The 21,382-nt window shown below is 37.8% G+C and overlaps 1 protein-coding gene across 7 annotated transcripts in view; it reads left to right on the forward strand.

Moving 5' to 3' along the window:
* Positions 1-21,382, forward strand: part of REPS1 (RALBP1 associated Eps domain containing 1) — an 86,437-nt gene that overhangs the window by 60,929 nt on the left and 4,126 nt on the right. For 2 of the 7 annotated variants that reach the window (XM_077776077.1, XM_077776080.1), the window contains exons 9-17: positions 3,208-3,329; positions 6,979-7,059; positions 12,418-12,505; positions 13,449-13,553; positions 15,292-15,364; positions 16,653-16,771; positions 17,599-17,663; positions 19,521-19,706; positions 20,814-20,909. In XM_077776077.1, coding sequence (XP_077632203.1) covers positions 3,208-3,329; positions 6,979-7,059; positions 12,418-12,505; positions 13,449-13,553; positions 15,292-15,364; positions 16,653-16,771; positions 17,599-17,663; positions 19,521-19,706; positions 20,814-20,909 — 935 coding nt within the window. The remainder of the gene's footprint in view (positions 1-3,207; positions 3,330-6,978; positions 7,060-12,417; positions 12,506-13,448; positions 13,554-15,291; positions 15,365-16,652; positions 16,772-17,598; positions 17,664-19,520; positions 19,707-20,813; positions 20,910-21,382) is intronic. The other 5 variants (XM_077776079.1, XM_077776083.1, XM_077776082.1 and 2 more) reach the window with 3 other exon arrangements.

A 21,382-nucleotide genomic window follows, 5' to 3' on the forward strand; every position in this document is an offset into this window, starting at 1 on the left:
GTTGGTACCGTTTCATTAAAATCCATAGGTCTGTCTTGCACTTTGAATACACTTTGAATGAATGCAAGCATGCATGCATGATTTTGTAGCAGACTGCATTGATTATTTATAAAAGATCGGTTCATTGAGTTTTACAGACCTTTCAAACATTGGGACATTTTATTATAAAATATCAAAAAAGCATATTTGTTAATATAACCTATCTTATCAAGGAAGTATTGGGAAGCTCTTGAGAGTATGGGCATGGATACACATTTCCCGAAATTCTTATTTATGTTTGCAAGCTCAGACTTTGTCATTTGTAACAAATGCTGAAGGCAGTTGGTTTTCCTTTAAGTGATCGGCTCACTTAATTGACTTTTGAGAAAACGCCTGCCTAATACCCAAGTCTGAATAGTTACAGTTTATCAGCCATTCTTTCCAGGATAATGGTGTTCCATGAAAAAAGTGTTGAGCTGACAACTGAATCAAGTACTTTTCCTTGAGACCTCTGTAATCCTGGATACCAAGTGGATTGTTTTCTATACGCGCCACCCCTCCCTTTTATTTTTGCGGTGCAGAGTATGAAGGTGTGTTTTCAGGGTTGAGAGTTCATAAAAATAACTTGTAGTGTGATAATTGTAAAGTTGCCATGCATGTTTATTTGAACTGGACCGAGTGGGGTGAAGACTGTGATGACTAATATACTTTGGTGCCACTGCCTTGATTCTTGCTTATTGATAAGCCAGCAGTTCTACCCCCCATTGCTTTTGCATCACTGTTGTAGGCGCCAGCATAGGAAGAAGCATTATTATCATGACAAAAACCATTTTGACTTTTCAGACCCCATGGAAGAGTCCTGGGGACCCCTAGGAGTCCCCCCAGGACCACAGTTTGACAATTACTACCCGAGGAAAATCACTATTAGAATAATTATGAAGTATAATTATTTGGGTAAATAACATTTTACTTCTCAGCCTCAAGAGGCTGGGCCCAATGCAGTTTTGTAGCAGTGAACCAAAGAGATTCTCAGAATCTACCCTAAATCGTAATTGCCCTGAAATGGGGGTAGGATGCAAACTGATCCTAAATTTGTAAGCAGAAGACTGAGACAGGAGAGCAAGGGTCTGGAAAGCTAAACCAGGGCGCCGGTTTGCCCCGAGGTGACGTTTCAACCCTCACCCATACAGTCCGACTCTAGATAAGTTCTTTTGAAAGTTAATAATCCTATAGCTAATACTGTTTCAGTTCTGTTTTCCTCCATATGAGCACCTGCTTTGGGGTATCTCTGATGGACATTTCTTCATTCATCACCCTCATTTCACTTTCAGCAAACCGGCAGATTTATAGCCACTGTCTTCCTTTTCTTAACTTCCTTTCCTTTGGTTATCATAGGGGGAAAACGTCCTTAATTTTCATCCCACTGAAAACTACAAGCTGTCCCCATGATGGATCTGTTCCTACTGTTTATCATAAATAACGGTTTCATTAGTCTTTCTCTAAGAGCTTTGAGTCTTCATAGAATATTATAGGAGGCATTGGTTCTATACCACTCCGACACATTTATTGACAAAGGGACAGGATTAAGAAAAAAATAGCAACTATTCTTGATCTTAGAAAACAAAAATTTATCAAAATATGATGTCGCACTGTAAATTAGAACTTGAGGAAGTTATGTCAGGTTAAGTAAGTGGGAATTTGAGATAGACATGTAACAAATGGGGCAAAGAGAAATTTTGAGAACTTTTTCAAAATATTAACAGGTAATTTTTGTTTTAGTAAAGGAGAATGAATTTAAATGGAGAACCTGAAAGCAACTCAGGTAAATACTTGAATGCCTGTTAAGTATTAGGTCCTATGTTAGGCACTGAAATATAAAGGATTTGCTTATGAATTGACTGAAAGGTAAAAACCTTTATATTACTAAATTATTATATGACCATCTATTTAGAAATGGCAAATGTCTGTCTTTCTGATGGAGAAACTCAGGTGCTGTTTTATTCAACTTGCCCATGGTCAAATAGATAGTGACAGATTTTAGAATCATATTTTTGTTACAAGCTTCCAATAGATTAGGTATTCCCCATTAATCTGGCAATTAATCTAATTTTCAGACTGGGATTATTTTCAAAACCATGTAAAATTTGGGAAAATTGGATTGAAAATTTAGTTACCATTGAAATTTCTTCTGTTTTTACATTGGAATGTAATTATATTGTAACGTAATTGTACATTGTAATGATAAAAGTTGGCTCATTGACTTTGCTTTTTGCCCAAGCCTGGGACCTTTCCTTTCCTTTGCTGTCTGCCTTGCCAATATATGCTGCTTTTTGGTAACGGGGAGATTTGTAGAGAAACTGTGAGTGAATTAGTTATAACTCAGCAGTTCCCAAATTATATTCGAAGGGAATGTGGAAGAATTTTGTTTGATAAAAAGGTTTGTATTTGGGAAAAACTGATTTAAATAAAGTTTATTTGCTCAAGGACATTACAAGTGTTTGATATACAGGTGTGCATGGGGATGTCCAGTAGGGAGTTACAGGATCACCACGTTCATTTGAACACAAAGCCCAATTTTTAAAAGTACCTTAATGTTTAATATTCCATGAAATACACTCTGGGACCTGGTGTAAGATTATTGGGAAATGATTCAAAATAATCCATAAGAGACTCTTAAGTACAGAGAACAAACTGAGGGTTGCTGAAGGAGAGTTGGTTGGGGGGTGGGGAGGGCTCAGTGGGTGATGGGAGGGAGTTAAGGAGGGTGCTTGTTGAGATGAGCACTGAGTGTTATAGGTAAGTGATGAATCACCAAATTCTGTTCCTGTAACATTATTACACCATATGTTAACTAACTTGGATTTAAATAAGAAAAGACATCCAGCCAGATAAAATTAAAAATAAATGAATAAATAAAAAAGAAAAAGGAAATGATTCAGAGCATGTGCCTATTGCATGGGTGTTCTGTGTAACACTCTTTTTTTTCTGTTTATGCCTAACTAGATTTTCTTCTCATGGAAAGTTCTGGTTTCGAGTAGACAATAAGTAACAGTAATAAGTATTGCCTGATTGTTTGATCATTAAAGTGTTTATTTGGGAAACATGAGGAGAGCAAATTCAGATTATAAATTACTATTTTTGAAAATCTGGTAGGTTTTCTTTTATAAGTAAATATTCCATAACGAAAATGTATTGTTTATGGAGAACTTCTCTATTTTTAAATTGCAGACGTTGGGGATCAGCCAGGTGAGGTAGGTTATTCGGGCTCTCCTGCGGAAGCACCTCCAAGCAAGTCACCGTCAATGCCGTCACTAAACCAGACGTGGCCTGAGTTGAATCAGAGCAGTGAGGTTAGCAGATCTTCCCTTTTCTTTTACTAACAGTAACTGTTTTAAGGTAAGAAGTGCCAGAGTAATTTCAGCAGATAGCTCTGTCGGTATGCAGGCATGAGAGAACATACCCAATAGGACTCTGATAAATATTTATAATTATGTGACTAAGATTTTCAAAGTACTTTTTCATAATAAATATAACATTCATTTGGTTTCCAGCATTTATTCCTGCTAAAGCCATGTGAGTTAGATGGGGCAGGCACATAAGTTAACAAAGGGGTGCATATCTTGGCCAAGATATCTCATAGCCAGTGAGAGTCTAGAACTAAGACTTAAACACAGATCCTTTGACATTCAGTCAACTATGTGCCCACCGAATCATCTTGTCTTTTTCTTCCTGTAAGCAAGGTATATGATAATATATTTGGAATCACAGCATTAGAAGTGAGTGTGAGAAGTCACTCATCCAGCTTTCTACATGAAAAAACCATTTTCTGCAGTCCAAGCTATTTATAAATAATTTAGTTCTATGCAATACAGAATGGAATGATGTAACTACTAAGTACAGTGGTTAAAAGATAGTCGTGTAAGACCAAGCACAGCACGCAAAACAGAATTTGAGACAAATACACTGCTTTCTTATTTGAACTCCACTATAGAAAACAATAGAAATAGGACCACTCTGATTAGAAAAAGAGAAGGCTGGAACTCCCCACCCACCCCCACCCCCCCAATTGAACCCTAGTGCTATGTAGAACTCCTATTGAAAACCACCAGCCCAGCCTGTTAGAATGGTTTTCTTTGTGAACAAGTACCTTTTTTCTTCTGGTTTTTAATACCACTTTTGTCATGCTACAGATCTAAAAGTGTGTTGTTTCAGGAAAAATTCTAAGCTTTTTATGTTTTCCATGTATTTTAAAGTCTGAAAAACAGTGATGGAAGGGACACTAGTTAATTTTATACTGTTGGAGAACAGAGAAGGAAGTGGCAAGTTTAAAGTACTTACAGCTGCTTTATGACATAATCACAGATACGTGTCCGAGACACTGTAACATATATTTATTGTAAAATAACCATTTAAGTGGTTTTTAGAAGGAGAAATTAAAGCTTAAAAGAATTTACTTTAGTAGAAAAAGAGAATTTACTAGTAGAGAGGCTTTATAGAAAGTACAGTCAGTTTTCTTGAAATCACTAATTTTTGCTGCATTTATTCATTGTCATTTTTTAAAGCACTATCAGGTGAAAGGACTATGTATATTCCATTGCTGTCAGTTCATAAATAAAAGCAACTCATTCTAAAGCAGCTCAGTTCTAAAGCCCATCTTCATTCTCAGTAAAATTGCATGTGATCATTAAAGACTAGGAATGGAGTCCCTTCCAAATTCTGATTTTAGTAGTTGGATTTTCCCTTAAATATTCCTAGCAATTTTGTAGTATTTGCTAAAAAGTTTATGAGTGTCACAGTGTTTTTTACTACAGGTGGAAAATCAGAATGTTACTAAAACTAACATTGATTTTGAGACATTTTAATAATATTTATAAAAATATACATGTAGGGTATGGAATTTAAATTATATTTTAATATTCTACCACAAAGCACTAATACTCTTTCAGCAAATACTTACTCAGCACCTGCAAATATGGATGAGGCTCTGGTTAACACTAATCATGATGCCTAACATTTATTTAGCATACATTTTGCTGTGCCAGCTCTGTTCAAAAAGCTCTTACACATATTAACCTCTTACCACTTCACAACAATCCTGTGATAGAGGTATTATTAGCCTCGTGTTACGTGGTAAAACTGAAGCACAGAGAGGTTAAATAACTTGCCCGAGGTCATACAGCATAAGTAGGATTCCAGCAGTCTGGTTCCAGCAGAGCCCGTGCTCTTAGCCATTATACCAAAGTAAAGATCTGGGTGTCTCTCTGCTCTCTAGGTAGCTTACACACAATCTTACAAAGCCAAGTACAACTTCATGCCACCAAATAAGACAGGTAATGCCTTTTTTAAAAATAATTTAATGTTTATTTATTTTTGAGAGACAGAGACAGAGCACGAGTGGGGGAGGGGTAGAGAGAGAGAAGCAGGCTTCAGGCTCTGAGCTGTCAGCACAGAGCCCGACATGGGGCTCGAACCTATGAACTGTGAGATCATGACCTGAGCCGAAGTCAGAAGCTTAACTCACTGAGCCTCCAAGGCACCCCAGTAATGCCTTTCCCCCCCAAAATCTTTTGCATCTAAACTTTTCTCCATAATTAGATAATTATGATTTTAAAAATTTCTTCTCTACCCCTGCAACAATAATAATTGAAGAAACTGATCATATTAACGTCACTGAAGTGATGTCCATGATAAAAGTGAATTATTATGGGTTTTCTTTACTCAAGAATCATTTTGAATGCATCAGTATTTCTTAGTATATCTTAATTTTTATGATTTCAAAACTTATCTATAGGGAGAGCTGTCGAATGATTTAATCTATTTTTATAAATAATTTTCATCAACGAATTTGCTAATCTTTAATTTCTACATGTCTTATCAAATTGAATATCACTATTTTAAATAGTAAGTGGAACTTTGAAGCATAAAAATGTATACTTTTCCACACTGAATTATAGAAAAGATTTTGGTTAATAGAGTAGGTGTGTCTGTGTGTAAACATTTGTGTGTATATATTGTATATGTGTAGATGTTTTTCCTTCTTCAGAGGATAACTGATCATTCTTAATCAAATTTTAATGATAATTTTAATGCAATTTTGATATGCTATTTTATTACTAAGATCTCCCAAACAAATGGAATTTACTAAAATTAACATATTACCACTCCACCTGTTTTAAGAGGTATGATATTTGTGTACCTCTTTTAGAGGAGTAGTATTTCACATCAAAATATGTCTTCTATATATAACACAAACTCAGATGCTTGATTTGCTCTCATTGTGGCCGCATTCTGATTTTTCTAGCATGGGGCGGGAGGCGGTGCCTGATGGGCAGTTCTGTCTTGTGGTCTGGCATGGCCCTGTTCGTAGTGCTGATGGCAGGGGCGACTTGCTACAGATTGACATAAGCTCAAACATATATTAATTCCAGAAATCTTTTCATTTTATCTCAGTTATATTTTATTAAATGTCTCTACATACGGATAAAATATGTGCACGTACATAATAGAATCATCTTTCAGGGGTCGCACTGGCAAGTCACATTGACTTGCTTTGCTTTGACCAAAAACTTCAGTACGCGGGATTCGTTAACACCACCAAATCAGTACATTAACATTAGACTTTTGAAAGAAGGATTTGAAGTAATTCTTTCTCTAGTCAAGACAAACCCCTTTACGGTTTTGCTTTGTTGCCATTTATATCACTTAGATCCTGTTCCTATGTGTTTTGAGTTTTAATTCTGTGAGACTTTGAATCTCTCCTGTTGAGATTGCAATAAATTATTATATGTTTGAATGTGAAGCCGCCCGCCTTCCATTTTAAGATGGCCCAGCAGAGAAAAGTATACAATGTTCGTGGAGAAATAGAGATTTCAGAATTTTGTGAGGCCTTTGAAACACAACTTGCAGTGCAACCTCTGAATTACTTTGCTAAATCTTCTCCAATGATCTTTGACTCCATCTTTCTCATCATGCTGACTTGTCTCTCCTCTGTCTGTTCAGCAGTGGGAGACATTTAGTGAACGCTCTTCAAGCTCACAAACTCTGACCCAATTTGATTCTAACATTGCACCAGCTGATCCTGTAAGTCAATCACTTAGCTTGCTTGTTTGAAATTAATTTTATTAACCCAAATTTCCATTCATTATGGTTTTTAGCTGATATGCATGATTGAGTGGAGTGCTTAGAGGGAAGTGGTGGCAGGCTTTTCAATTTTTGTGTGCTTAATGGTGGAAAGAACATTTTTTTTATCATCCTTTGTATTTTCTAGTTATTTTGGTGACAGAAAACTGTATGTTTTTAGAATCTGGTATATGTGTCTAAGGAAGCATTTTGTGAAAATTGATTTAGCTGACCTTGTTTTCATTTGCTAATTAAGTGTATGTTCTAGTAAACATATACCGTGCATTTCAGTGAGTGACACTTAGTAATATTGTTTTATTTGTATGCTTACACATCATGTAATATGTACTATGTATGTAAATACGCAGTGTCCTCTTTTATTTTAACAGTCCAGATGGTATGGCTTTGACTTAATTAGTATGTTGAGTTCTGTTATAGAGAATCAAGTTCAGCAAAAGAACAGAGTTGTTGGTCACAGATTCCCATTGTGCAAGAGAGCCTCCGTCTTGTCCTGTGGCTCACTGTGTTGCTTTGAAAATGCTACAAAGTTCACATCTCAGATTTAAAAAATAAATTCTGTCCCCATAGAATTAATTTCATATATGTCCAACTTGTCCCTCAAATTATTTGAAAACTTTAAAACCTTAGCTATTAACCATTCTTCTCACTGTTCACTCCTGCTTTTCCTTTCATTTTTTTTATCTTAAAGAGGACATGCTAATAAGCATCTTTCAGAAAGAAAAGAGGTAGTAAGTAGGAAGGAAGGGAAGAAGAGAGTTAAGGTAGGATTTTTTTTAAAAAAAAATGAGTTGAGTGGAAAGATATGGAAAAAGTGACACAGGCACTCTTTTTAGATATTTCTGATCAAAGACAGCCATTAATTTTTAATTAAATGTAGAAGTAGCCTTATTTAATGTGGATTTGGAGGAAAGGGCATTTAAAGATAGTAGTACATCTTCAGTAGTTTAAGTTAATGGATCTTTCATGTGTTTTATAAATTTGAAGAATTTATATCTATTTGTGAAAGAGCAAGGATGCTGTTATATTGAAAACATAATGTATGGAAGTGTTTTAAGTGCCTGTTTCATAGTTTATTAATTATGGGCCAATTACTAGGTATGTAGATCATCTGTGCCTTTTGCTTCTCTTACTGCCATTTGGAGGGCATAAATCTTCGGTTTTGATCTGAAAATTAAGGAGGAATAAAAAAACAAAATATAATTTCTGCTGCTTATTAGCAGCTGTAATTAAGGCTCTTGGGAAGTGACAGGTGCTATAAGCTGTAAGACAGTTTACCTTTGCTCTGAGTTGTATTTCTCCATATTATTTGTCTCTTACATAGAGGATCAAGTTATTTTTATTTAAAATACTTAATAGAAGTACTTTATTGGGAAGTCAAGTTTGATGTAGCAATAAAGACATGTGCTGTTTTATTTCTCTAACCCTTGAAAGAGGTGAAAATAATCATGGCATGATGATTATTTCTCAGGCCAGGAAAGAACATATATAAAAATATAAAACTCAGAGGCAAAATAAATTGACTCATGACTGGCAGGAAATGCTAGGAAATATTTGACTTCATAGTATTGATTTTCTTGTAACCTTTTTGAGAAAACACCCAAATTTGTAAATTCTGGTGCCGGCGTCTAAAATGATATGGCTCGGCACTTTATTTTTTAATCTCTAGTGTGGCAGGAGGTTCTAGGAAGTAATGTTAATTGCTATTTTTAACTTGAATTTAGATCTCTAAACTTGATCAAGCCGGCAGTCTTAACTGTTTATTATCTGGTACCCAAAAATACCCTTTTTCTATTATGGTGCTAAACTTAAGTCTAAACTTTGTTCCCCAACTAGTAATCTCACTTTAAACCTTGCATTAAGAGAATGCCCTGCTGCCATTGAGGATCTCAGTTCTTACCCTTCGTTCAGTACTTACCTGGCACACTGTCTTCTGCAGAACACAGCATATACCCACAGTCCCCAATGACCCTTTGCCAGTCTTCTGTACATAACTGTAAGTGAGTAAGTAAGGTCCATACAGATTAGAAGAGAGTTGCCTAAGAGAAAAATACCACTGCAGTTCTAATATGGATTTACATACCTTACAGTGTTGGAAATATTTAATGGAATATTTTTTTAAAGCTAAAATTTATAATTAGCCATGTGCTCTCAATAAGGTAAAAAGTCTACAAAAAGCCCCATACTTCTCTGCAGCACCTAGAAACAGCTATATCGCACAGGACAGTGACCCCACATGCAAACTGAGATGGATAATTATTAGGCTTCTAGAATTGTGATGAAATGGAGTTTCTGATACCTCATTTCCAGAAACTTGATGGCTTCTATTGAACTAGTTTATCATTAATAGCCTCTAGTAGAATCTGCTTCTGCTACTAAATTCTAGACCGATGAGAAGTGTGATGCACTGCTCCTTGCCACGATGGATGCCTGATCTTGAGTGCTCCGGAACTTCTGGGCAACTGGGTATAAAAAGGAAGTCTACTTTACTTATGGATTATGCGTAGCCAACTCACGTGGTTTGGGGGAGCCCCCTTCTAGGTGCCGATGATACTCCCTAGAGACAGTTTTTACAAAAGAGGTTATGTTTGTATGCTGAGGTTTGAATGCAGCTCTGAATTGGCAGAGGTGGACAAGGGCATTCCAAGCAGAGAGAATATCACAGGCAGGTCTGGTGGGTGGCAGGAGTATAGGGCAGACATGAGGTTGGGGGAATGAAGGGGCCAAGGTTGAAACCAGACTGGGAAGAACTCTGTGTGCTGGACCAAGGGTCATAGACACGAGGAGCCAAGCGGGAGTGCCAGGACAAGGCAAGGTGAGGAAGGCAGTCAGGGAAGACCACTCCGGCCAGAAGCAACGTGAAGGATCGATGGGATCAAGAGAGAGCAAGATGATGAGTGGCACAGAAATGGAAAGTAGGCAGGCTGGATTCAGACAGGATAAGGGGATTTAAGGCATGTCGAAGATACAGAGAAATGAGCATAGTATATTTTTTAAAGTGTACATAAAATCATATGTCCAAATATATGACATAAATGTGCCATAAGTGATTAGGAATGAGTTTCTTGAAGGTGATGAGGTGACTTAAATAGGTAAAAGGAACTGGGCAGAGCCTGCTAGTCAGTCTTCATACTTTTTTCGCTGTTTTTAAATTTGGGGATGCCAACTTAGAGCAGAGAAGGTGTTACTTTGGCATCTCATGGCTCAGGACTCAGAAGCCTGTAGGCATTCGCGGTTCTTCATTTGGATGTGGAAATGCCTAAAGTCAAAGCTCTGTATCCCACTGCAAATCTCAACCACAAGCAGAGCTTCTGGCACAGACGGCAGTTGGAGGCTAGGCCTGCCGTCTGGGTAACGCCCTGGGAGGAGCCGCCTCGTCCTGCTAGCCGGACCCGCGGGACTGCAGCCGCGGCAGGCCCCCGGCAGCCAGCGGTGGTGTGACTGAAGTTTGTGACCCAGAATCGATTTGCTAGCACAGAAACTTAACATCAGTAATTTGGAGAATGACTAGAACATTCATGATTTTCTTCTCCTGGGGTCATTACCATGACTTACATGGATTGTACTGGACATATGTGAAAAGGTTACTTCATAGTTTGAACTGTTACAAGTTTTATGTGTGTGATTTTATACACATATAGAATATATATTAGATGAATATTATGAGTTAAAACATCTAATAAATGGGGTTTTTTTGCTTGTTTTTTTGTTTTTTGGGGTTTTTTTTGCCTAGTTTTAGGTTTGGAATAAGAACTTATCTCATGAACTATCATTTTTTTTTCTCCTTTGACCTTGCCTTATTAGGTTAAATTCTGATTCTCATGGCATTTATTTCTGCCACTAAAATTGTAAGTTAAGAAAGTAGTATTTATTCCAAAAACATTTATGTATGTTTTTTATAACCATAAATACAACAAAGAACATCCAAAGTGTGTTGTTAAAAGATTTCCGAGAATGACTCTTTATTATATGAGAAATCTAAACTTTCATCCACTTGTAATATTCATATTTAGAACTGTAATTTTAGAGTTGTAGAGGAAATGTAGAACTTTGTCCAGAACCATGCTGTTACGGGGCAGGATATTGCTATGAATGGGTCTGTCAGTGTAATTTCAACAAAAAATTCATTTGTCATAAATTGGTTGAATGTAGAGATTATGAGAGTAAGCCAGGGAGACCCGTGATGGAACTGAACTTTCTCTAGCAGTGGCTTGGTGTTACCTGGTACTCTCAACCAAAAATGATATCTGACTTAAACTGAAAAGTCCTTATCCTTCACTCTAGATTGTAAACATAACTCATAACTAGCTATCTGAAATTTCAGGATCTCAAGTTTAGTCTTTAGCAGCAGCACATACAAACTATGAACTGACTCTACACAGAAGGAGCTGAGCACCTCTCTCCCCACCCCCCACCCCCTCCACAGTACTGGCCTATTTTTATTAAGCCAAACGCTGGATCTCATACTGGTTCCTCCCCTGTGGGTCTCCACTCCGGGCCAGGTCTACCTTGTACCCAGGTGCACCTTTCCCTTTTTCTTCTCTTCCTGAGAGGCTTGTCTTCATCCTCTCTTTTTACTTGGCTCTTTTCATTCTTTTCAAAAGCCTATTTTGCCAGTTTCCTTACTCCTTTAACTACACTTGACACTCATGAAGGAATTGCAGATATATTAACAGTCATGAAAAGGTTTAAGAAAAATGTGAAAATGTTAAGAGTTGGAGTCTTACTTACTCCTCTTTAAAAATGCATGCCTTTGTGGAAGTTTTAAACAGTTCTGTAGAACTAATCTGTAGAAGGTATATATCATGCCTACTGTTAAAAATATAGCAAGCATTATTACCTTTGTTTTATATAGGAAGAAGTAAATGTCAGGGTTTTTTTTTTCTTTCAGCAGTTTAGTGAAAAAGTTCAATCTGTTAGTATTTGGGTTCTCTTGAAATAGTCGACTTGAATCTCAGAGGTTCAGATTTATATAATTCCATGAGATCACCTCACACTTTGCCTTTGATTATTGTCTTCAGTGGTCATTTTATAGATCTTTTTTTCACTCAAATCTTTAACCACTCAAGTTAACATGTACTTTTTATAAAAGAAACCAGCTTGTTGGGTATGCATAGTGAACCTGATTTTTTTACATATTATTCTGAAACTTTTAATTAAGAAATTGATTTTCATGCTTGCCTTAGCATGAATAAGAAAGTCTATCCACCACTTTTTAAAGTGTTGCTAATTTTTATGATTTCCTGGCGTCAGCTTGGCATTTTTAATGCAAAGTCTGTATTTCCCCCCATGTGTCTCCAGGATACGGCTATTGTTCATCCAGTTCCCATTCGTATGACTCCGAGCAAAATCCACATGCAGGAAATGGAGCTGAAAAGAACAGGCAGTGGTGAGGAGGCTGTTGCTGGGCTGGGCTTCAGATCAGTGGCAAACTCAAATGCAGTTACTCTTTGAGGGTTCAGATTCCTTTCATAATTGTTCATTTTTTAACATAGTGCTTTCTACAAGTGTACATATGTATGTAGGCCTGTATGTATTTTTCATCTTACGTTAGTTGAATTTATATTATAAAGTTTTAAAATAAGGACCCTTGGAAAATGTGACTGTTCTAACACCCTGTGGGGTTATGGTAACTGTTGTGAATTTACATTTTAAGTATGTTCAGAGTTTCAACCAAAGAGGGATATATGTTAAAATCAATTTTAGCTTTAGAATTGTATGTTTTGCTTGCACTCTTGAAGTTTCTCCTTATTTTTGAGTAAATGTTTTAGTTAGGGCTCCTCAGAAGTATATTTATTTTCTATATAAATCAACATCATAAATTACTTTTTTTTAAAGAGAGAAAAAGCTTGTACATGGGAGGGGTAGAGAGGGGGAAGGAGGGGGGAGAGAGAGAGAGAGAGAGAGAGAGAGAGAACCTTAAGCAGGCTCCATGCTTAGCAAGGAAGCTGACACGTGGCTTGATCCCATGACCCTGGGATCATGACTTGAGCCAAAATCAAGAGTTGGATGCTTAACTGACTGAGGCACCACCCAGGTGCCCCATAAACTACTTTTTTTTTTTTTAAAACCATATGTGTGGTGTTTTGTTTAAGTAATTACCCTGAAGAGATAACATTAATGAAGTATGAACATGCAAGTTGACTTTTCTGTTATGGCAGAAAACAAAATTCTGTGTAAACAAGCTTATTTTTATTAAACACACTATTTTGCCTTCTATCTTTGAGGTTTACCTGCTGCTTCTTTGAAATACCTAAATGAAGTCTTGAACCCTGAGGTTTATGAATTTATTAATTCAGTTCTTGTACTTTCACCTATTAATTCTCTACTAGATCATACTAATCCCACTAGCCCATTACTTGTGAAAACGTCTGACCTGTCAGAGGAAAGTAAGATAAATTCATCAGTGAAATTTGCTTCTGGAAATACTGTAGTAGGTAAGTGAAAAATAACATTACAGCTTCCATTTTAAGTTGAGTGAGTCTGGATTTAGAGTCTGAATAATTCAAATGTATAGCTACTTCATATAACTTTCACTGAATAAAGTAGAGATTAGTCAGCCCTTTTAGACATCCTCCCCTCCCTCTATATGAGTAAATGGTTGCTCGTTGCCACGTGGACCTGCTTCGAGGCAGGCCTCTGGTGCCGCCCCTCTCAGCCACATTGAGTCCATGACTCTGCCCACCAGCTTCTTTCTCTCTCTCACAGTAAATTGTGTACATTCATTTATGCAGCCTACGTTACTGGAATACTGTGTGCCAGGCTCTGTTCTAGCCACTGGGGATTCAGCAGTTAAAAGAGAAAAAAAAAACAACTTTGCCCTAATAGAGCTTACATTCAGTAAGGGAAGTAAAAGAAAAACTTTAAAAGAAAAAAAAAAAAAAAGGAATTCCTAATAGGATATAATTAACACAGTGGATAAGAATAAAGCTGGGAAAGGAAAGAGGGAGTGACATTTTAAATAAATAAGGTGGTCAAAGAAGACCTTACCAAAAGATGACATTTGGGTTAAAACTTGAAGATGAAGGATTCGTCTTTGAATATCTGAAGGAGGGACATTTAAGGCACTGGAAATAGCACGCATGAAGCCCTGATTTAGAGTAGTCATCAGGGAGTAGTATAAGAATGGCTTTTACTGAATGAGATGAGAAGCCATTAGACGGTTTTGAACAAAGAAGTGATGTGGTCTGACTTTGTTTTAACAGGATCACTCTGGCTGCTGTATTGCTAACAGGCCTGAAGAAAGCAAGAGTCAAAACAGGGAAATATTAGACTAATATTTAGGCTGTACTAGAATAATACAGGCAAGAGAAGATGACAGCTTGGCCTGGAATGGTAGCTGTGGGAGTACTGAGAAGTGGTCAGATTCTGACTAGATTTTTGTGGGAAAAGTACATGAGATTTGCTTACCTATGATAACGGATGGGGGTGGGAGGTCAAGGGCGATTCAGGGAATGTTGGCCTGATACACTAGGGATCGAGGCAGGCTGTGATAAGAGAAGGTTTGCTGGGGAAGAATGGAAGTTGGGTTTTGGACATCTCGAGTTGGAGGTGCCTGTTAGAACATCCAAGTGGATAGTTTTAGTGTCATTGCTGTATAATTAAACAATTCAGCTATTTGATAAGAAAAAGGAAAGGGGTACATTGTGAAAGGAAACTAAACCAAATAACCAGTTCCTTCAATTTATAATCCTGAAAGTGTGTAGCAGTGTTAGTGTTCTTTCAGATTGTGCCTGGAATTTCTCATTTTAAATCCAGTACTCTACCACAACCATTAAGCTCCCTCTGAGGTTCTCTGCTCCTCATAAGAGTTTGAGGAATTGGCAGCGATATTTTCTCAGGTGAAAATGGTGAACCTCTGGCTAATTCATAAGTTTTATTGTTGTCTATGCATATTTTTTATTCCTATTTATATTAACTTGCTCTAGATCATAACTTGTTCTGTGTGCGTAGTATTTTGTTATGTAAATATGCCATGATTTATTTGATTTATATTTAATGACACAAGGATGACATTTCATTTATAACATTTATAACATTTCATTTATATTTAATGAAATGTTAAACTGTTAGTCAATCTTTCAGTATCTCTGTTTGAAGTAATAAATTTGTTTAGAGTATCTAGAGTAAAAAGTGAATAAACTATTATTAAATAGGATATCTCCCATTTATTAGCAGATGGGTACAGTAGTTCAGACTCTTTTACTTCGGACCCAGAACAGATTGGAAACAATGTAACCCATCAAAGGTCAGTATTTCTGTCAATGAAAAAAAGCATATGAAAATCTCTTATCACATTGTAATATTGAGAATTATTTTAGAACCAAGTATAAATTATTTTCCTCTGTTCTTCAGTTCTCTGAATGCTGTTAGGTTACCTAGTGGTTTATGTAGAAGGGAAATAATTTTGATTCTTCCAGCTCTAATAGGAAAGCAAAAGGAACCCTTGGTACTCTGTGGAAGGTTTAAGGAGCTGTAGTAGCGTTGGCAGTTTAGTCCTTTGTGAAGGTAAACAGTTGAGAGTCTATTTAAGTACCAAATATACAGATTTTCTTTTCGAGTCTGGTGGCAAGTACCAACCATTCTGTTTTGAGAGGCCATCTAGAAGCACACCCTAATGTCTGACGGTGTGCTACCCTCCCTGAAGATCTGTGTGATATAGAATTTACCAAACACAAATAGAAAAAATGTGGGATAGGGTGCAGGTGGCCAGGGATTTGTCTGCAAGGGCTTAACTTAACCATCCACTAAAATCCATGTACAGGACAGGAGTATCTTTTCTCCTCTCCTGTTACACCTGCTCAGTAGCATTTGGCCACATGCCTGGAGGATGTATAGAGAGACAAGTAATAAAGAATCTCAGAAGAGCTTCCCGAGTCAAAGCCTGCTTCTTCATAGAATTCTTTCTGTATTTCTTAGAGTTCTCAGTCATCTTGGGTTTTATTCTCCTTTTTATCCCTATAAGTGAGGACCAGATTGCCAGAGTCCATGAGACTCTTCAGAATACAGAAAACTTTGGTGGCAAAAAAGTGAATCTCTAGGGTGGGTCGAAAATGAGGACAGTCACCTCTACAATGAGATGGCCTGTGGGGACGCAAGAATGGGCACCTCAGATAGTTGAGCAAGATTCCACTTCAGTTTACCAAACTTCAAACTTTAAAAAAGTTGAAAGCTAACCATATCTGAAAGTGAAGTTTCTCTCTTTTGAAAGTGATTTTTCAAACTAATATTGCCTTTAATTGAATGGGAAGAACGTTACTAGGTTTGCAGTCTACCTTGAATTCATGTTATTAACTTTCTTTTCAGAATTTTTAAATGTATAATTACCCTTTGTAATAAAAGGGTATTTGCCTCCTAAAATAATTTTTTTGTTTACTGTATCTCATAAAGTCTTCTCTTTATTCATCGGCATACTTGTAATACTACTTGAGAAAACGTCACACCAGTGAGATCCTTTATGCTTAGCCAAGTTGAATGCTTAAAAAGAACGCTCTAGTACCAGTAACATGACCAATTCTAATGGGTGGATTTTGTAGGTCTCATTCTGGAACGTCGCCTGATAACACTGCACCACCACCTCCCCCTCCGAGGCCTCAGCCTTCTCATTCTAGGTCATCGTCTTTAGATATGAATCGGACCTTTGCAGTCACCACAGGTAGGGGTTAGAGAACTGTAGTACCTATTATCATTTGATTTTAAAGTTCATTAAAGAGCACATTTTGTTTTATTTTCTCTTAATATGTCTCTTTTTTAATTTATCTGAAAAAGTTTGAATTTAGAAGATATCAAATGAGAGAAATTTTTTTCTTAATGTGTTTGAGTTCAAATGATAAAAGATGGGAACCTGAGAGAAGCCACAAGAGATTTGAAAACAACCATGTGGAGAGATTAAGGAGGGAAAGCTGACGGGTCTTCAGTTAGCTGACAGGAGAGAGAAGACGTATAACTTACTCCAAGGTTTTAATTTTTCTATAACGGGTTGTATTGTTATTATGTTGATCAAAGTAGAAAAGTTAGGAACAGAGAATGATGATGTTCTGTTTTGGACATCATCAGTTTGGAATGACGAGGAAAAGGAGACATAATAACAAGGCCATTGGACTTGTGGGTTAAGAAAGATTGTATTATTTGAGAATCATTTACATGGAAATGATAGAGTGAATGAAAAGAACATTTGAAAGTCTGCATATTTTGTAGTGAGGAGCAGTCAAACAGGAGAAGAAAGCCACGATAGCACAGTGTAATGGAAACGAGCACGTCGTGACCACCTGTGCAACAGAACAAGAGAAATGAAGTCTTGAGAAAAGGCCATGAGGCTTGGCTGTTAGGTCCTATCTGGACAGTTTTGCAGGATAATAAATGCCTTCTAGTACTTATCAGACATTCTTACAAATCTTCATCCTTTGATCACATTCACTCCGACTGTTTGTTGTACTAGCAAAGTATGTATTTACTAAAAAGACAACTTGTGTATTTACTCAGGACAACAGCAGGCTGGGGTTGTTGCGCAGCCTCCTGCAGTGCCTCCAAGACCACAGCCCTCACAGGTAATCCTCCAGCGCGTTCACTACTGAGTGCTCTTACCTGTTCGCTAGAATTATTTTGAAGATCGGGAATTACCTACTTGTCATTCTTACTGAGCATTTCATTCAGAGAAGCTAAGTCTTATTTGGAAGAATAATCATCAGCATTATTTTTGAAAGAAGCTTAAAAGTGGACCAAAAGATAATGGATTGATAAAGGAGGAGTCAGTGGAAAGAACGTGGGTTGGGCGATAGGAGACGGCCGTTTATGTCCTGGACCTAGCAGTGACTTGGTGCCCTCACTGCATCTCTCTGGAGGTGCTACGCCACCAGTAGAGGGAGCGTCAGATGACCCAGATGAGCATCAGATGACCTTGCCGGGTCGAAATTGTTTCGGTCTAATCTGTTCTAAGATTCTGGATTATAGCTGTTAGTTTTATATGACTGGCTGGCTGACTGCCTTTCACATGAATGAATTTGGTTGATTTTTCTGAGGTAGATCCTTATAATGAAGTTGGCTATTTGAAGTTAAAAAGATGGTTTCTTAATCTTTACAAGTAAGATACTGAAATTTGAAGATTTCAGTATTTATTTTATCTAAAGTACCAGTGAAAATACCTTTATTGGGGTAAACTAGAAACCCAGTGAGTTGGTCACTCAAGAACCTGTTCGGTGGGGAAGACAGACCTATAAACAACAGTTAAATTGCTGTGCCAGGCGTGTTTCTCAAATGCTTTGTCACAGTTTTACTAGCTAGTAAAGTCAAGGGTCACCTTGAAGAGGTGTAAGTACAATGAAGGAAGTAAGGCTTTAAGCAAAGACTTGAGAGATGAAGTAGCATTTCTTGGGGAGAGGGCCCTCTGATCAGAAGGAATGACATTGCCTGGTGTATTCGGGGAAAATGGGTTAGTTCGGGGCAGCTGGAGTGATGGGGGATGAAACTGTGGAGCAGGGGAAGCGGCAGAGCACCTCTAAAAAAAGGACAGAATTTTTCTTACGGGAGATGGAGAATTTTTAAGGGATAAGCCGGGAAGAGACTGCAGATGTATTACTGTATCGTCCTGTACTTCCATTGTAACGAAACTGCTCACACTGTATTTTAATTTTCTGTTCCCTTGTCTCTTATCCTGCACTAGACTATCTGCTTCCTTAGGTCATGGACCTTATTTTTTTGTTCACTGTTATTTCCTTAGTGCTTGGCCAAAGGTTAGATACTCAATAACTGTATGTTTGGGTTGAAGGTCTTAGAAGGATTGTTCCGGCAGAGCCGTGGAGGAAAATTGGAGTGAAGTAACCAGAAGTATTAGGAGAATACTTAGAGCAGTGGTTTTCACACTCTAACATCACCTTCTTAGAAATATAATGAAATATCTTTTTTTTTTAAATAAAAATAACTTTTAAAGCACAAACTATTGTGCATTAGCCCAATTTAAAAAAAAAAATGCAAGTGGAGAATCTGATTGTTGGGCCAGACCCTCCCTGTCCTTGGTTTATGTATTTATTTTGAGAGAGAGTGAGAGAGTGGGAGCAGGGGAGGGACAGAGAAGGTGAGAGAGAGGGCGCGAGCAGGCTCCTTACTGTCAGCGCAGAGCCCACGCAGGGTTTGATCTCATGAACCATGAGACCATGACCTGAGCCGAAATCAAGAGTCGGACGCTTAACCACCTGAGCCACCCAGGTGCCCCTAAAAGTATCTTTTTTATTGAAAGTTTGTCATCTTCCCCTTTTGAATGTCTCAGCATTTCACTTACGGTTTTGTAGAGCTCGATGCTACTGTAGCTCACCTCCCTGAATTGACAAAGTTATCTGTATGATGTGGTTTCAAAGAAGAAGGTTGCTGCCAGCGATACACTAATGTGTGTTCCTCCCTCCATTGTGTAGGCTGCTGGTCCCGTTGTGCATCGCCCAGTGGATGCCGATGGTCTAATAGCTCACACCAGTACCTCACCTCAGCAGATACCAGAGCAACCAAACTTTGCAGATTTCAGCCAATTTGAAGTATTTGCTGCATCAAACGTAAATGAAGAACAAGATGATGAAGCTGAGAAACATCCAGAGGTCTTGCCGGTGAGTTTTCAAGGGCTTAGCTGATTTTCTGCTGGGAAACTCTCCCCCACATTATATTCGTAAGCAGGTCTGTAAACAGAAGAACCTCTAAGAAGCAGATACTAGAATGGACATTAGTGAGGAAAACATCTGCTGCTGCTGCTTTAGAGGATTTCTGTTCCCTAGGTCTGTGCTTCTTAATTTTTTAATTGGCCTTAGACACCTGCTGGTTGCAATATAATGCTTAATAAGAGTTAGCATCTGGGTGGAAGTTAGTTGTCGTGGGAAAAGACACAAACACAGCCATCTGGTCATGGCTAAAACACTGCTTAGGGGCTTGCATTCTAACGCTAAGCATCTGATGTGTGGTTTGGTGAAGATTTCCATGTAATACGTGGCTCTGGTTACCATAATTACACTCCATTCGTGTGATAGTAAGTCACTTTAGTTACACCTACCGACGACAGGATGCCAGATTCAATCTTTGCCAGCAGTGTTCTGGGAGATTATGTTTAGTTCTAGTGGCAGGAACTTCTCTAGGGATCCCTGATGTCACTAAACATAAATGTGAAGCTGGAGAGACAGAGGAATCCCGAAATCACTCTTCTGATTGTCTCAACCCATATTGAGCTTCGTGACATCCAAACTCCATGCATATTTGATTGGCATAGTTTTTTATTAAGTAAAAGTTTCCTGTAGATCTGATCCATGGGAAGTTTTCTACTAGCCATTCTTCAAACCTGTAACTTTCTGCCTAGCCCTGGGGCCTCTAGGCTTGGGGTCTGGGTCTCCAGGAAGGCGGGGCGGGGCCTGAGGGAAAGGTGAGGCGGGGCACTGGGTGCTCAGCCCTCTGGGGTGGAAGCATCCCCTCCGCCAACCACGAGAACTTTCCAGACAAATGCTGGGCTGCATCCTCAGCCCTCCCCTGCTCCTTTGGAGATCTGTCACCTCCCTGCTCTCTGCCTTTTTGTAGGACAGAATGGTCACTGTGGGGGGTTTTCTCAAATTTCTTATTATCAGAAGGAACATTTTCTTAATATTTTACTTTCTAATTTGTTAACATATGTATTTATGCATAATTGTATACTGATTATGTACAGTTAGGAACGATAATATATTCATCTCTAGGTTGAAAAAGCTTCTGATCCTGCAAGTTCTCTTCGAGTTGCCAAAACAGATAGTAAAATGGAAGAGAAGACAGCTGCTAGCGCTCCCGCCAATGTGGTATGCGACAAGTCTTGTATAATACTGTTGTTTTGTACATATAAAATGTTATATGACATCATTTTCACTTTGTAAGATTTTTTTAAATGACAGAAATCTTAGAAATAAAGTTAACTGCAGAGCACCTACCCCACCCACTTCCTAGAACTGTAATATACTTTGTCTCAGAACAAGGTCTGCCTGTTCAAAAATTCTAGGACATAATAGTCTATCGTCTAGTTTAGACCATAGGTTCCCCGAATTTATCTGGTTACTGCATTCTTTCACATGGGTAAAATAGCACTTCCTTCTTGGTCACATTCGGTTTGTTTTATTGAGTCTTAAGTATCAGAGGGAAAAATTATCAACCTTGAAGGTGGTTATACTCTGTGCTGTGCTCTTCTTGACTGTTTTGAGGATTATTTTTTCCCCCACATTTTATGAATATTTTTAAACATACAGTAAGGTTGAGAGAATTTTACATTGTATACATC

This window comes from Crocuta crocuta, unplaced genomic scaffold, assembly GCF_008692635.1.
Source record: "Crocuta crocuta isolate KB4526 unplaced genomic scaffold, BGI_CrCroc_1.0 scaffold25, whole genome shotgun sequence".
NCBI lineage: Eukaryota > Metazoa > Chordata > Mammalia > Carnivora > Hyaenidae > Crocuta > Crocuta crocuta.